At 42.9% G+C, this 17,928-nt stretch overlaps 1 protein-coding gene across 1 annotated transcript in view; it reads right to left on the bottom strand.

Annotated features, from left to right (window-relative positions):
• Positions 1-17,928, bottom strand: part of GC (GC vitamin D binding protein) — a 202,612-nt gene that overhangs the window by 71,247 nt on the left and 113,437 nt on the right. Inside the window, exons 5-6 of the mRNA XM_077476444.1 lie at positions 11,828-11,960; positions 9,238-9,332 (exon numbers count right to left, since the gene is read on the bottom strand). Of these exons, the coding sequence (XP_077332570.1) occupies positions 9,238-9,332; positions 11,828-11,960 (228 nt within the window). The remainder of the gene's footprint in view (positions 1-9,237; positions 9,333-11,827; positions 11,961-17,928) is intronic.

The following is a 17,928-nucleotide window of genomic DNA, read 5'->3' as shown; positions in this document are numbered from 1 at the left end:
TTGGTCTATCACACAAAATCCCAATACATTTATGTTTTTGGTTGTAACATGACAAAATTTGGAAAATGTCAAGGGGTGTGAATACTTTTTCAAGGCACTGTATGCTTTTGCTGAAGAAGTTGTTACTTGTGTTGCTTTATTATACAGGCATACCCCACTTGTAAGTACACAATGGGGTTTATTTACTAAAGCTGGAAAGTGCAAAATCAGGCTCACTTCTGCATATGAGCTTCTAACCCCAGTTTGTTCAAATAAGCTTTGGTAATAAAACCTGGAAGCTCATTGGTTTCTATGCAGAAGTGAGCCTGATTTTGCACTTTCCAGCTTTAGTAAATAAACTCCATTGTGTACTTAAAAGTGGGGTATGGCTGTAGTTGTTTTAGGTTTTCCTTTGGAGTAACAGTGTTGGGATACTATCAAGAGAGAAGCCAATAACCAAAAAAGATAATTTTCTTCTTCTTCTTCTTATTATTATATATATATAAAAAAGCTTTTATTCCTGAAGCTAGAAACAGCTTTTATTATTCCCATAGACATCATCAGACTTCTTGTAGGGACAGTTTCTGAAAGCTCATTTGCCATTGCCATAGGTCTGCCTCCAGAAATGCGTCACCCAGGAGCCCTTTCCCTACAAAAAGAGTCTGGGGAGACTCTTGGAATGTAAGGCAGTAAACCCTTCAATAGACAGACTGAAATGTGGCTGGTTCAGAAGGAACTAGCTGAATTTCAATCCATGTATGGGCAGGCTGATTGTACTGAAGTCGATCTATCTATTGACAATACAACCAGCTTGTTGGGTTTTTTCATTCAATCACTGCTGGTGGCCTTAGCTGCTGGCAGTGATTATTGTATTGTAATGGCAGGGAAACCTCCCACTGTCAGAATACAATAGAGCAGCGGGAGAGATTCCCCCATCAACACAATCAGTGCACTCCCAGAAACTGTCCCTGCAAGAATTCTGACGATGATGTCTATGGTAATAATAAAAGCTGTTTTTTGCTTCAGGAATAATAGCTGTTTATAATAATAATAATAATAATAATAAGATAATAAAGATAGTTTGCTTTTTTGGTTGATGTCTTTCCTTTACTGTTACTCCAAAGGAAAACCTAATCGAGCAGCCTAATACCTAGTATACATGGGCCCCAAATGTTGGCCCGCATCCCCCCCCCCCCGTGTAAATTGCAGCCAGTCTGACCAAAGCTGGCTGTTCAGTTGGCTTCTGTCGAAGGCTAGTGACAGAAAAAGGTCTGCCGACCAGCTCACAATTAGCACTCTCACTGGGTTCAATGAAAAAAAACTAGTGGTGTGTACGAGGCTTAACTGGGAAAGATATCAGTGTATGCATGTGAAGTGGGATTGAGAGGGGTGGGTGAGAGGCAATGTTCTGTATTCCAGAAAACTGTGCTGACAGCACTACTTAGAAATTCAGAAGATCAAAGGTGCTCTGCTGTCAACTCAAAAAAAAAGTTAGAAGCACACTGGATTTCAGACAGTTTAAAAATAGGATTTTTTAAATACAGCTTACCTGTAAAATCTTTTTCTTGGCAATACATCACAGAACACAGAGACTTTGATAATTACTTAGTGGGTTAGATAGTCACCATCAGGTGATTGGACACTGGCAACCCTAATTTCGAGTTCCTCCCCTATATAACCCCTCCTATATGGAGAGTACCTCAGGCCGCGTACACACGGGCGGATTGTCTGCCCAACTAAGTTCGTCAGACAATCCGACAGACAATCCGTTCAAAATTTGCCTGAACGGACTTGACCACACACGATGAGCAGACAGTCCGCTGAAAGCGTGCGTGATGACGTGTACAGCACGTACGACGGGACTAGAAAAACGACGTCCTATACACTGCAATGCAACCTTCGGCCGTGTAAATCCTTTCTGAGCATGCGCCATACTTAGATAAAGGAGTGCTATGAATAGATCTGGCGCTATACCTGTGTATCAGAAACTTAATTAATGTGCTAAATTAAATTTGAAATTGTTACATTAATCCGGTGTGTAAGAGTTGGTGTGCAATATATTAGTGTTGGGATAAAGTATAAAATATAAACTGTAGGTGGGAAGTAAAAACTCAAAAATATATGTGTATAAATTGTTAAAAATTTACCAGCATGCTGGCTGGAAAATAAAATATTGTCTCAGGTGCGATAAACCTAAATGGGTGATTACCTTATGCACTCTTAATCACATGAATACCTTAAACATGTGAACTACTTAATAAATCAGGTAAAAATATTACATGTAAATATGAACCATAAACATAATACAATTGTGCACAAATGTGACAAATAAAATCTATGCGTGCAATAATACAATTGTGCACAAATGTGACAAATAAAATCTATGCGTGCAATACTAAAATGTACAATAAATCCGTGATAAATATCAATACCCCACGTGAAACATGCCAAATATTACGAGTGAAAAAAGAAAAATTGAAAATGGAAATAAATTTAAAAGGAGGTGGAAAAATTCCAGAAATAGAATAAAATAAAATAAAAATGAAAAATAAAAAATATTAAAAATAAAAATAAAGGATTTTTTTAGGTATTTGTCCCAAGTAATAAAAATATAAAAATGTGTACAAAGAGAAAAAAAGGGGGAGTAAAAAAGTAAAATTCCGTAAGACTTTGTTCGTCAGATTGTCCGCTGAAAAAGTCAGCTGAAGCCCACACACGAGCGGATTGTCCGCTGAAACACGGTTCAGCGGACTAAGTTGGACAGACAATCCGCCCGTGTGTACGCGGCCTCAGTTTTGTAGCAAAGCAATAAGAATCCCCATGTATAATCCCGAAGAGGGACGGGAGCTCTGTGTCCCATGATGTATTCCCAAGAAAAGGATTTTATAGGTAAGCTGTATTTAAAAAATCCTATTTTCTTGTTCATACATCACGGGACACAGGGACTTTGATAATTACTTCAATTGTTCAAATTGGATGGAGACACAGATCAGAAAATATAGACCGCCAACGGACCAATGGAACTATATTGCTGCCTGCAGCACACTGCACCCGAAAGCTGCATCTTCATGCCCTCTTATATCCACCTGATAGAATCTAGTAAATGTATGGACTGAAGACCAAGTTGCAGCCTTGCAGATCTGAGCCATGGAGGCCTGGTGATGCACTGCCCATGAAGCACCTACTGCTCTAGTTGAGTGTGCTTTAACCTGAAAAGGAGGAATCTTCTTTTTTACACCATAAGCCTGAACAATAACCTGCCAAATCCATCTAGGGATAGTGGATTTTGAAGCTGCCTGCCCCTTTTTGTGGCCTTCTGGCAAAATAAATAGACAATCAGTCTTTTGTATCTGAGCCGTTGCCTGCAGAAAGATTCTGCCTGCGCTTACAACATCTAAAGAGTGTAACAACTTCTCCTCCGTGAACTGCAGATCTGGAAAAAAGGACGGTAGGACTACATCTTGATTCAATGGAATCCCAAAACCAGTTTAGGCAGAAAAGTCGAGAACGCAACACCACCCTGTCTTTGTGAATAATCAAATATGGCTCTTTACACAAGAAAGAGCTGCTAACTCCGATACCCTTCTAGCCGAGGATATGGCTACCAGAAAAAAAAAAATTTCTTTGTCAAAAATCTAAAGAAGCATGATGCAATGGTTCAAAAGATTTTTCCTGTAAAACAGACAAAACAAAGTTCAAATCCCATAGGCACACAGGAGGTTTAACTGGCGGATACAAGCGTGGTGCTCTCTGAACAAAGGCCCAGACGAGGGAATGAGAGGCAATTGGTTTTTGAAAGAATACTGACAAGGCCGAGATCTGGCCCTTGATAGTACTCAAGGCCAGTTTAATTTCTACGCCTAATTGAAGAAAGGCAAAAATCCTGCTAACGGCATACTTTCTAGGATGCCACCCCCTGGATTCACACCAGGAAACATATGCCTGCCAGATTCTGTAGTAGATGAGCCTGGAAACCAGCTTCCTAGTATTAACTAGAGTGGACAGGACTGACCCCGAGAGGCCACAACCCTCCAAAATGTGGGTCTCAACTGCCAAACCATCAAATTCAGACTTCGTAAGGTAGGATGGTATATTGGACCCTGTGAGGGTAGATCTGGGCGCAGCGGAAGAACCCAAGGTCTTCCTTCTGCCATCTTTATGATCTCCGCAAGGACACCTGGACCAAGCTGGAGCCACCAGAATTACCGGCTTTCCTTCTCTTTTGACTCTCCGAAGGAATCGCGGGAGAAGAGGAAATGGAGGGAACGCATAGATCAGAGAGTACCGATCCCATGGAAGTTGTCGTTAAGGCATCTGACCCTTGGGCTAGCGGATTCATTGTTCTTGACAGAAAGTTGTCTAGTTTCTTGTTGAACCTGGAAGCCAACAGGTCTGCATCCAGGGTACCCCATTTTTGACATATGAAATATGTTGGGGTGTAGAGACCATTCTCCTGGACACAGCTACCAGCGACTTAGGAAATCAACCTGCCAATTTTTGCCAAGAGCGGTGCTAGAATTTTTGTGAACACTCGAGGTGCTGTGGCAAGATCAAAAGGTAGGGCCACGAATTGGAAGTGGCACTGATCCACCGGAAACCTTAGAAATTTTGTTTAGCGGGAAATATTGGCACATATAAATAGGCATCTTTGATGTCTATCGATGCCAAGAATTCTGCAACCTGAAGGCCGGAAACTACTGAACAGATTGACTCCATGTGGAAATAACGAATGTCTAAAAAATGATTCAGGTCTTTTAGAACTAGAATCGGTCTGACACCCGTTCAGTTTTGGAACAGTAAAGAGGTTTGAGTAGAACATTTAGCCTTGCTCTTCTGGGGTCACTTCTATAATTACCCCTTAGGATAGTAGACATTCTAAGGCCAGAAACAAAGGTCTTCTTTTTTCTGAATCTTTGGAGATTCTTGACCTTAGGAAATGAGATGGTGGAAACTCCTGGAACTCTAGCTTGTAGCCCAGAGACACCATAGAGGTTACCCATTTGTCCTGAATCTCTTTCCGCTAGGTGCCACAAACTGCAGCAGCGTTCCTGGCCGAGCAGGGGTGTCCCTTCATAGGGAGGTTTTGTGGTTCTGTTTAACAGATTTTGGACCCCAAGACTTCTTTTGCCCTTGAGTTTGGCCTTGGACCTTTCCCCTAGTATTGGACTGGGGAGGCTGTCGCCACTGCCTGTAGGACGAGGCTCCAGGGGCTAGGGAGAGAGAACGTCTAAATGAATGACGTTTATTCTTCTTTTTAACCGGTAACAATGGGGTCTTACCCCCGGTAATCTTCTGGATATATTTGTCCAGATTATCCCCAAACAGGCATTCCCCATAAAACGGGAACCCAGTCAAATATTTTTTGCATGAAGCCTCAGCTTCTCAATGCTTAAGGTCTGCATAAACCTTGCCCTTCTCAGTGGAGGAAACAGAGGATATGGCAGCCTCAGCAGAGGGCAATCTATATGTGGTATGCACCAACTCAGTATAATATTGCACCTGCACTTTGAGAGCCTGAGAGGCAGAAGAGAGCTTCTCCTGAATCATCTGACTGCTCCTGATCCCCATCCCTGGATAAGGGATATTTCATCATCATTATCAGATTGCTCATCCGATAGGGAACCCAGAGCAGAGGAAGGGGATCTACCCCTTTTTCTCCTACTCGTTAAGGAAGCTGTGATAAAAGTATTAATCCTTCCTTCTAAACCATCCAGTGCAGCCTTCATAGTATCTTCAGTGACATATACAGGGACTGTAACATTGGGAGAGGCTCCAAAACCTGACAGGGGCACAGACTCATCCTGTGAGGCTGCCTCCAGTCTTCCAGGGGGGGATGGAATCCTGCACGCATACCCAGAACCCCTTGATGTAGGCCTAATTTCTTAGTGCCTCTTTTACCTCCCCTGAAGCCCTCTTATGAGGAGACATAGTCCTAAGCTGCAAAGCAGAGGTACTAGTACAAATGCAACCGGTGTTGTGCCTTAGTCTTACAATATGTACATTAGCTCAGTCTGCACAACCTGATGTTGAGTAGGTGTCTTAGGTATGCCTGGATCTGAATTCACCGAGATTCTTACTGCCCACAGCTCTGTGTCCACTGCTTACAGGAGCTCTGGCGTGCTAGGCTTAAAACATAGCCTCTTTGCGCCCGCGCACTGTTGCGCCGTGCATGCCACACGTGCATGTCGCCACAACCATGCCCCCTCCTTCCCCCACTGAAAAATGCCATAAAAGTGCATCCCCTGCGCAAGTGCGCGTGTAAGACTGTCATGGCAGCGGCCAGGGGCGAGGGGGGAGAAAGGAGACCCCTGAGGACTGCAAGGGACCCCCGGACCCCCGGATCCTCCCTTTCAGCTTATGTGGCAGAGCCTGCAACAGAGGAGGTGAGTGGTTTCTCAGACCAGCTTCAATGAGCATGCATGCTGGAAGGCATGTAAGTATACACCAGGTATGTCTCTTACTCCCTCTAGTGGAAGAAACCAGGTAAGGCATGCAAATTACTCAAAAAGAAGATTATCCATAATGTATATACTTTAGGATTGTCTTCACTTACCTTATCCCCACCGCAGGAACTGCTGAGAACAGTCAGATCCAACCTTAACCCATCACGGCTGGTGTGCCAACCTTCAGGGTTCTGGGTTACTACTCACAGGATCCTCTTCCCTGGACCTGTAGAAGACTCCACCAGGAAAACTTTTTGTGCAACTTAAATTTGTGCACCAAAGCACTGGATTGCATAGCCTAGTCCTCAAAGAGAGACATTACAGGTAAAACCTTGTTTCTTCTTTCATGAGGCCTGGGTACCATTCATCTTAGGAGTATTTATTGGCCTGAGGTATGGATCCGGTTGTATAGCTCCTAGGACCCCGCAGAAACCATCAAGCAGAGCTTTCTTCTTAGTACATCTTTAGCGTGACCAACTACCTTAGACACTAGCGAAAAAACTGAGGTACTCTCCATATGGGAAGGGTTATATAGGGGAGGAACGCACCTTGTAATTAGGGTTGCCAGTGTCCAATCATCTGATGGTGACTATCTAACCCATCAAGTAATTATTAAAGTCTCTGTGTCCCGTGATGTATGAACAAGAAAAGTATTTTTCTGCACTTGCATGATTTCAAAGAGAAAAAGCCTAGGGAAATAGACATGCATTTTGGAGATGTACTGAATGTGATTTATTTTCTTAATTTTTCCCAGACATGCACTTTAAGAAGCTGCTCATGTTTTTTGGCTGGGTTATGCAGTGGGATACAGAAGCTGGAAAAAGATTCTGAGTATATACTACCATTGTACCACCTGACATCTGCTCTGTGCTAACTATAAAATCAATCAGATGGCTTCAGTAACCCCTTCAAAACTAAAGTCAGAAAAGTGTTTGTTTTGAGTAGTGGGATTCAATAATGAGTCTGAAAGTTACTACTTAACCATGACTTTTGCTAGCAAAAATGCTATTAGGAGGTTTTCCACTAAGCTCTAAGTGACAATTCAAGTTGTCAAAGGCATAATGATTAGCAATTCCCACAAAATGTACAGTCAGGTTTACCAGCTGTAGCAAGAAAATGTAGACATTTTCTCTGAGACTACATAATTAAAGTATAATTCACAAAGTGTTAGCAGTCTGCTAAGAGCACTTTAATGCATTGCTTTTTCTCTTTGAATTTTGCTAGATATGTATTTTACATTTTAAATGTTGTAAAAGGGTACTTCGTGCATCTGCAGATTACAAAGGAGTTTGTAAACCTATTCTTGAAAAAGAGTCTGTAAACCTATTCTTGACAAAGTGTCTGTAAACCTATTCTTGAAAAAGAGTCTGTAAACCTATTTAAAATAGGCAGCAATTATATATACTAAAATAGTCACAATAATAAAAAACAGTATAGGAATCCTAGTAAATTAACTCTACAGACTATACAGTGAATCAAAGTAAACTATTGCCACAAATCACCTGCTAAAAACGAACAAGTAAATGGGTACTTTGGACCCATTACTAATTAATTTTTATAAATTGCATTTTATTGCCAAGGCCCCCACTTATGCTTCCTTTCTACAGTGTAGGTCCCTTGTCCACTTGTGCTAATCAGACCATATAAGGTTTTTATTTTATTTTTACAATGGCATGATGCATCCTTGCACTTGTATGCTGGAACGTAGATTGTATAGCAAACCACTTTTGTTAGTAAATTCCACATGTTAGAGACAGCAAGGGGAATGCAATGCATGTTCTCAAATCATAATATTTTTGAGATAATGTGGTGGGATCAGGGCCGAAACTAGGTGGGGGGCAGGGGGTGCACTTGCACTGGGAACCACTGTTCTCAGGATGTCACTGCTGCCCGATCAAGTGTAATGGTCAGGCAGGTCTCCCTCCTAGTCCAGTGCCCAAACAGCGTATGTCTTTTCTGTGTGAGGCATCCCAGAGAAGTGGAGGCTTCAAAGAAGGCCCTGGACTGGACAATGGGGTGCAGAGGAGACCCTGGACTGGGTGCAGGGGGTGCAGAGGAAGTCCTGGGCTGGGGGGTGCAGAGGAGGACCTAGATTGGGGGTGCAGTGAAGGCCCTGGGCTGAAAGGGGGGTGCAGAGGAGACCCTTGACTGGGGGGTGCAGAGAGTGCCCAGGACTGGGGGGTGCAGAGGAGGCCCTGGACTAGGAGGGGGTACACAGAAGGCCCTGGACTGAGGGATGTAGAGGAGGCCCTGGACTTGAAAAGTGGGGTTGATAAAGGACTTGGATTTGGAGAACAGGGTGCAGAGGAGGCTCTTAACTTTGGGTAGGCTGTAAAGGAGGCATTGGACTAGGAGAGGAGTGCAAAGGAGACCCTGGACTGTGGGGGGGAGGGGGGATGCAGAGGAGGCTATTGACTAGGAAATGGTGGTTGGTGTGGCAAAGGCCCCTGGATAGGGGGGTACAAAGGAGATACTGTCTGGAGGCCCTGGACTAGGGAAGTAGGTGTCTGGAGGCCCCTTTGGACTAGGAAAGAGGGTGCCTGAAGGACCTTCCAGCTTCAGAGAGAAATATGAGATAATATAGGTATATAGCTCCAAGCCAGCCTTAGACATTGGATGATGACAAACTAGTCTTGTCTCGCTTGAGAAACCTCCGTTTGCCATGGAAAAAAAGAGGGGCAAACATACATAGTGCATCAATGAAATAAAAATAATGTTTGGCTATATGTCATGCTAGCATGCATTATACCAATTTTATAAATCTATTGCTAATCAAATCTTACTGGACTTAACTAAATGCTACATATGTTTGTACCTGAATTTTAGTTTTTCTTCTCCATAACTTGCAAAGCGAGAGCACAGCCTGTTGGACATCACAGTAAGTAAGTGCAATGGGTGCATTTGAAGTCTCTGGGCATGAAAATATAATCAACTAGTTAAACATAAATAGTTACAAAAAAAATCTTGCAGAAGTATTTACCATACTTTTCTGTATTATTTTGCTTAACCACATCAATACCGGGCACTTTCACGCCCTTCCTGCCCAGGCCAATTTTCAGCTTTCAGCACTATTGCACTTTAAATGATGACAATTGCGAGGTCATGCAACACTGTATCCATATGAAACTTAATTTTTTTTCACACAAATAGAGCTTCCCTTTGGTGGTATTTAATCACCACTGGGTTTTTTATTTTTTGCTAAATAAATGAAAAAAGACCAAAAATATGGAAAAAAAAAACAAAACATGGTTTTCTTTGTTTCTGTTTGCAAATTTTGCAAATAAATAACCCTTCTTCATAAATTTGGGCCTAAATGTATTCTGCTACATTTCTTTGGTGCAAAAAAACAAAGTGTTTATTATGTACTCTGTAGGAAAATTATAGAGCCCACAAAGCTATGGTAGATATATCTAAAAATGGATCAACCCTGTTGTACTGACAGCCTCATCTAATTTCTTGAGGCCCGAAAATGCCAGGGCAGTACCAATATTCCCCAAACGACCCCTTTTTGGAAAGTAGACAGTACGAGCAAGGTATTTAGTAAGAGGCATGGCAAGTTTTTAGAAGTTTACATTTTTAAACTGGAAAATTAAGAAATAAAATTTTCTTTTTTCACAATTCATTTTTTTTTTCCATACTGTCACCAGTTCAGTACAGTGTTATCATATAACTGGGGTGGCGGTGATCAAGGAGACTGAATGGTGAAAGCATGTAAAAAAATTTAAATAATTTTAACACAGTGACCAGAACACTTACACATTATGATTGCTTATACCAGTGAATTTATGATGTCCAACCAGAACAACAATTGTCATTGGACAATAGGCTGGATGGGAAGTGGTTAAATTAACCTGTTAAGAAATATTGAGGTGGTCGTAGGCTCTAGGGCTGTCACTTATCCTTCCTTCAGTGCTTGGTAAGTCACCCAACAGAAACAAGAACATTAAAATAAAGATACCATATAGGAGTTAGCCTATTCGGGGTCATTGGAATAGGAATAACAGTGCTGGAGCTAGCAACATTAAAAGCAAGTAATAGGGGCATACCCAGGGAGTACAGTGGTACATTAGGATGGTTGTAAATAGACATGTGCGATTAGTTTCTTACAAAACGAAAATTCGTACGAATTTCCGAAAATTTGTACATTCGTACAAATCCGTTTTTTGCATACAAATTCCGTACAAAATACGAAATTTTGCTTACGAATTTTGGATCCAAATTCATAATTCATAATTAACGAAAAGTTAACAAACCTAAAAGTTAAAAACTCAGGAAGTCAGCACAGCACAGGGATGGTGGGAGCCCCTCATAATGATGATAAATTCATTCATCCTTGTTTCCCAGAAGAGTTGAAGCTGTTATAGCCGCAAATGATGGGCCAACTCAATATTGAACCCTACGGACTAAGCCCTTGTACACACGGTCGGAGATTCCGACAACCAAATCCGACGGATTCTGTCCGTCGGATTTTGTCCGACGGATCTTGTTCGAAACTGTTGCATACACACGGTCGGACGAAGTTGTCAGAAAATCCAATCGTTCAGAACGTGATGACGTTATTTCGTTACGACGGGTCTACGTTCAGGCTAGTAGCCAATAGCTTTGGTGTAGGAATTTGATCTGAGCATGCGTGGCACTTTGTCCGATCGGAATTCTCTACACATGATCGGAGTATGTCCGATCGGACCAGTTTGTCGGAAAATATTTCCAGCAAGTTGGAAAATTTGGTCCGACGGATATTCCGACGGAAACAGTCCGATGCATACCACACACAGTCGGATTATCCGACAAAACGGTCCGATAGGACACATTCCGACGGATTCTCCGACCGTGTGTACAAGGGCTAAGACTGGGATGCCATTAAAGTTCATGTGTATGTAAAGGCAGGCATCCCAATACTTTTAACAATATAGTGTATATACATACCCTTTTTATGTCAGGTTGAGTCCATAACTAGTATTGTTATATTCTTAGGCAATTCATGTAGAACTGTACCAGACTCGTGTGGCCTGGTTTGGTATTGGAAGGGGGTGCCACATACTTGCTGCCCTCTCTTTCCTGGCCACCCAAGCTATATACCTGAGTAAGCATCTAGTTTAAATATTCAGGGAAACATTTTTTTTTTTTTTTAAATAAAGGCATACATTCACTTTAATTTTCTAACAGTATTGGACTCAGGATTCAACTTTATACATTTTTTTACACTATTTATCTATATTAATAAAGGGTAACAGGAAGTTTCAACCAAACTTTTTGCAACCATGCAAAATGTATTACTTGGCAGCAAATAGTTAAGGAGCAAGGCTTTGTCCACATATATTAGAGACACAGACCACATGCTGGGGAAATATTACAAACATAGCAAATATGTTCAAAATAGGAAATAGAAAACAAACAAGACAAACCTGTTTGACAAAACATGGTGCTGATTTTTTAGCTGTACAGCATTCTTGTATCATTTTTAGGTAGTTTTCCGTGGCGTTTTTGACTATTAGAAATGGAGCTTGGGCAAAATTACTGGAGTATTCATAGAGAAATCTGTAAAGCAGACAAGGTAATGTTTTAAATAGGCTATTAGAAACGGAATCTACCAAAAATGTTACCGCTATAGAGAAACAATCATTCAGTTATCTTCACAATCCTCTGCTCACGCAATGTCTCTTAATATGCCTATCATACGGTTACATAAAAGAGATTGGTGTCTGTGCCAGTATCACATAAAGTGTACCTTACTTATCTGTTCTTATAAAGTACTTTTACACAAAGCGGTCCTCTCTGTATGAAACGTCTTGGACACTCTATAATCAAGGCTGTTTTAACATAATTGCACATGTAGGCTAGTGTCTGGGACAGCAGGGTAAAAAGAGGAAGCCTCAAAGTGCACAAATCGTAATACCTTTTTCTTCTTTAGTTTTTCCTTTGTACCACCTCTGGACCTTCGTGATCATATTAACCACTTGCTTACTGGGCACTTATACCCCCCTTCCTCACCAGGCCAATTTTCAGCTTTCAGTGCTCTTACACTTTGCATGACAATTGTGCAACCATGCAATACTGTACCAATATGAAATTTAAAAAAATACTAAACAAACAAAAAAAGACTGAAAATTTTTGAAAACAAAAAAAGTTTTTAATATAAATTTGTTATAAATTTTGCAAACAGGTCATTTTTTCCCTTTACTGTGTGCCGATGAGGCTGCATAGATGGGCACTGATAAGCTGCACTGATGGGCACTGATAGGCTGCACTGCCGCTCTTTTTTTGTTTATAGCGCAAACAATAAAAACCGTAGAGGTGATCAAATACCACCAAAAGAAAGCTCTATTTGTGGGAAAAAAAGCATGCTAATTTTGTTTGGGAGCAACGTCATGCGACCGCGCAATTGTCAGTTAAAGTGATGCAGTGCCGAATCGCAAAAAGTGCTCTGGTCTTTGGCCAGCAAAATGGTCCGGGTCTTAAATGGATAGGCGACACTGATGGGCACTGGTAGGTGGCACTGATAGCAGCCAAGATAAGTGATACTTGTGGGGACTGAGTATCAGTACTGATGGGCACTGATAGGTGGCACTGGTGGGCACTGATTAGCAGCACTGGTGAGCACTGATTAGCAGCACTACTGGGCACTGAGGGGGTCAATGTCCCTCTAACAGAAGCCGCTTAACAGCTTTCTTACTTTTTCCTCACGCTATCAGCGTGAGGGGAAAAAAGCAGATAAATGGCTTCTGTTTATATCCATGATTAGCTGTCATTGGTTGACAGCTGATCACGTGGTAAAGGGCCCACTGTGATTGGCCCTTTACCCTGATCTGTGATCAACTGTGTCCCAAGGACTTGGCGATCACAGAACGCACCGCTCGTGCGCCGCAGGGGGTGTGTGGGCAATGCGAGAATAGGAGGACGTCCAGGGATGCCCTCCTGGCATTTTAAGCCTGTGCTGTAGCCATCTTTCTGCTATAACGCAGGTGCCAAGTGGGTAAAGCCCAACTCAGGGAAACCATAAAATGATCCTGTACAGTGGGGCTGCACCATCACTGCAAGGGTTAACTGCTCATTTTGTCCAGTGGGGGAGAGGAGAAATGCATCCGCTTACAAAATCCTCCAGTCTTGCAGCAGATAGCATGGGGGAGCGCTACAGCATTAGAATGTCCCTTTGCCTCCTCTCATCTAGTGTGGGGCTATGGACCCTGCACTGGTCTTGATGATGTCAGGACCTTAGATTGGTAGAGTTTAGGGGAGAAGACATTGAAGGGTCTGGTCTAGCTGTGGGGAGGAGTGAGGGATCAGGTAAGTATACCTGCTTTTCTGTATCCCCTAAACCTAAATGAGCAAATAACCCTTGCATTGAAGGCACAGCCCCACAGTAAGGGAAACATGTATAGTTTTCCCACAGTTGAGCTTTAAGCAAAATGACTGTAGGGAAAAGGTGGTACAGGAAATTTGAAGGAGAGTTAGAATTCCCTTAATAGTTTAACTTTATAGCTGACTACCTACAGGGGTCAAGTCCTGGGGAAAAAAGTGTGGGAACTCCCAACCAAGATCCACTCCCCCACCAAAAAAAAAAAAAAGAAAGTACGCTCTTATGCATATATATTTCACAGAAAATACAGTATACCATTTATTGTAAAGTGGCAGTTTACAAAAACAAAATAAGTTAACTTGTCAAACAGAATAATCAACACAATGGGTGATGATCTTTCTCTCGCAGGGAATTTCTAACACAAATACACCCTGTTCCAAATTCAAATACAGCAAATTAGAAAATATCAAACTGGAATAACGTTGCCCTTGCCGTGCAAGATTATCAGCAACGGATCAAAAAACTCACGGATCGGATCATTCCTTGGATCAGAGTCACGGATCGATCATTTTTCGGATCAGCAAATAATAATTGAATTTGCAAAAACCTGTGAAAATGTCACCACCATATAGTCCCCACTGCAATATACATCTCCCCCACTGTAATATACATCTCCCCCACTGTAATATCCACGTCATCTCCCCCAATAATATTTCGGCTGAGCATGGATGGGTATGGCTGGGTATTAGCAGAATATGTATTGGCAGGGTAAGTATTGGCAGGGTATTGCAGAATATTGGCAGGGTAAGTATTGGCAGGGTATTGCAGAGTATTTGCAGGGTATGGCAGATTATTGCTGGGTATTGCAGATTATTGGCAGGGCATTGCTGGGTATTGCAGGGTAAGTATTGCAGAGTCTTGTCAGGGTAAGTATTGCAGAGTAAGTGTCGTCAGGGTATGTATTGCACGTATTGGCAGGGTATTGCAGAGTATTGATAGGGTATTGCAGAGTATTGGCAGAGTATTGGCAGAGTATTGCAGAGTATTGGCAGAGTATTGCAGGGTATTGGCAGAGTATTGCAGAGTATTGGCAGGGTATTTATTGGCAGAGTATTGGCAGGGTATTGCAGAGTATTGGAAGAGTATTGCAGAGTATTGGCACAGTATTGCAGAGTATTGATAGGGTATTGCAGAGTATTGGCAGGGTATTTATTGGCAGAGTATTGGCAGGGTATTGCAGAGTATTGCAGAGTATTGCAGAGTATTGGCAGAGTATTGCAGAGTATTGATAGGGTGTTGCAGAGTATTGACAGGGTGTTGCAGAGTATTGGCAGGGTATGTATTGCAGAGTATTGGCAGGATATTGAAGAGTATTGGCAGGATATTGAAGAGTATTGATAGGGTATTGCAGGGTGTGTATTGGCAGAGTATTGGCAGGGTATTGCAGAGTATTGGCACAGTATTGCAGAGTATTGATGGGGTATTGCAGAGTATTGGCAGGGTATTGCAGAGTATTGGCAGGGTATTGAAGAGTATTGGCAGAGTATTGGCAGGGTATTGCAGAGTATTGGCAGGGTATTGAAGAGTATTGGCAGAGTATTGGCAGAGTATTGAAGAGTATTGGCAGAATATTGAAGAGTATTGGCAGAGTATTGGCAGAGTATTGGCAGAGTATTGAAGAGTATTGAAGAGTATTGGCAGGGTATTGCAGAGTATTGGCAGGGTATGTATTGGCAGAGTATTGGCAGAGTATTGTGGAGTATTGACAGGGTATTGCAGAGTATTGGCAGGGTATTTATTGGCAGAGTATTGGCAGGGTATTGCAGAGTATTGTCAGGGTATGTATTGCAGAGTATTGACAGGATATTGAAGAGTATTGGCAGAATATTGAAGAGTATTGATAGGGTATTGCAGGGTGTGTATTGGCAGAGTATTGGCAGGGTATTGCAGAGTATTGGCAGGGTATGTATTTCAGAGTATTGCAGAGTATTGACAGGATATTGAAGAGTATTGGCAGAATATTGAAGAGTATTGATAGGGTATTGCAGGGTGTGTATTGGCAGAGTATTGGCAGGGTATTGCAGAGTATTGGCAGGGTATGTATTGCAGAGTATTGGCAGAGTATTGGCAGAGTATTGACAGGGTATTGCAGAGTATTGGCAGGGTATTGCAGAGTATTGATAGGGTATTGCAGAGTATTGGCAGGGTATTGCAGAGTATTGATAGGGTATTGCAGAGTATTGATAGGGTACTGCAGAGTATTGGCAGGGTATGTATTGCAGAGTATTGGCGGGTATTGCAGAGTATTGGCGGGGTATTGCAGAGTATTGGCGGGGTATTGCAGAGTATTGATAGGGTAGTGCAGAGTATTGATAGGGTACTGCAGAGTTATGGCAGGGTATGTATTGCAGAGTATTGGCGGGGTATTGCAGAGTATTGATGAGTATTGGCAGGGTATTGCAGAGTATTGATGAGTATTTGCGGGTATTGCAGAGTATTGGCGGGGTATTGCAGAGTATTGGCGGGGTATTGCAGAGTATTGGCGGGGTATTGCAGAGTATTGGCGGGGTATTGCAGAGTATTGATAGGGTACTGCAGAGTATTGGCAGGGTATGTATTGCAGAGTATTGGCGGGGTATTGCAGAGTATTGATGAGTATTGGCGGGGTATTGCAGAGTATTGATGAGTATTGGCAGGGTATTGCAGAGTATTGATGAGTATTGGCAGTATGGATGAGTATTGGCAATTTGGCAGGGTATTGCAGAATGCAACTTACTTACACACTACTAGTGACTGACCTCCTGGTATTCTCTTCCCTTCTGTTCTGGGGGAGAAGAACTAAGTAAACTCAAAGTGCAGCGGCTGTTTCCACAGGAGGCACTGGGTAGAGGGGAGCGGGAGGACAGTCCGGCGCGCGTGTGTCACACTGACGGTCTCGTGCCAGTGCGTGCCCACGCCAAAGTCATGTGACCGGTTGCTAGGCAGGGGCCGCTCCGCATCTAGCAACCGGTCACATGACTTCGGCGTGGGCACGCACAGTCACTCGGCGGCTGAGGAGCAGCGCGGACTACGCGCTGCATAGCCTCAGCCGGCCCGGCTCAGATAGCTAATGGGAACGGCGTTCCCGCTGTGGAAATAGTACGGGAACGCCGTTCCCATGCGTTCCCGCAGCACTCGAGCCCTGACTACCTATAAATGTAAAATGCAGCCTGCCTTTTAAAGCAGGCAAATATACTTCCTCCAATGGTGCATCCTCTTTACTGTAATAATTACATGACACAAGGGGGGATGAGGCTGTACAATAGGTCATGTCTGAAGCGGATGAAGCGTGGACAGAACAACAGCCATATGGCAACCTGGCATGCAATTTGTTAGCAACAGCACTTGAAAGACCCGCAGCAAAGAAAAAGGCGGACTTTTCCTTGCTCCTCATCTGGGATCTCCAACTCTACTATACCACCAGTCCTCTCAAAAACCTGCATTGAGAGGAATGCAGGTATAGCAATAGGTGTCCTAAGTACTTGCAGCCAATCTGCCAGCAATACACCACCATCTGGTTTTAGCATTTACCTACCCCAGTTGCTGAACCGTAAAAAGAAATTCGGTCCCAGCCATCCACATGCTCAGCATCTAAATGCTAGCTTGACAAAATTGTTAGCACTTCAACTGCTGCCTTTTCAGCTGGTAGACTCTGCCCCCTTTCGTGAATTTGTGGAATGTGCTGTACCTGGCATTTTGGCAGGTTCTAAAATGCAATTTCTTTTCATGGAAGGCTATTCTGGCTCTCTACCGGCATGTGGAAGGCAATGTTTTGGCCTTGTTGGACAGGGAGGTCAGCAGTAAGGTGAATATTACCGCTGACTCATGGTCCAGCAGGCATGGGCAAGAATATTGCCCTTCCTTCACGGCACACTGAGTAAGTCTACTGGCAGCTGGGAAGGATGCAGGACAGGGTTCAGTTTTGTTGGAGCTTGTCCCGCCATCACACCTCCAAAATGCTAGTAGTGATTCTGCCACAGATCTCTCCTCCACCCCTCCTCTTTTTCTTCCTCTATGGCCTCTTCTGCATATTTGTCCTCTGAACCAGGGGTGCTCTGTAAGCGTTCAAGGGGCTACACAAGCAGTCAGGATAAAAAATGCAATGCGGTGCTTGAGATGGTCTGCTTAGGGGACAGGAGCCACACTGGGGCAGAAATTCTGTCAGCTCTG

The sequence above is a fragment of the Lithobates pipiens genome, unplaced genomic scaffold, assembly GCF_037356315.1.
Source record: "Lithobates pipiens isolate NorthernLeopardFrog02 unplaced genomic scaffold, aLitPip1_a1.2 Scaffold_13, whole genome shotgun sequence".
Taxonomy (NCBI): domain Eukaryota; kingdom Metazoa; phylum Chordata; class Amphibia; order Anura; family Ranidae; genus Lithobates; species Lithobates pipiens.
This window is presented reverse-complemented; position numbering and strand designations above follow the sequence as displayed.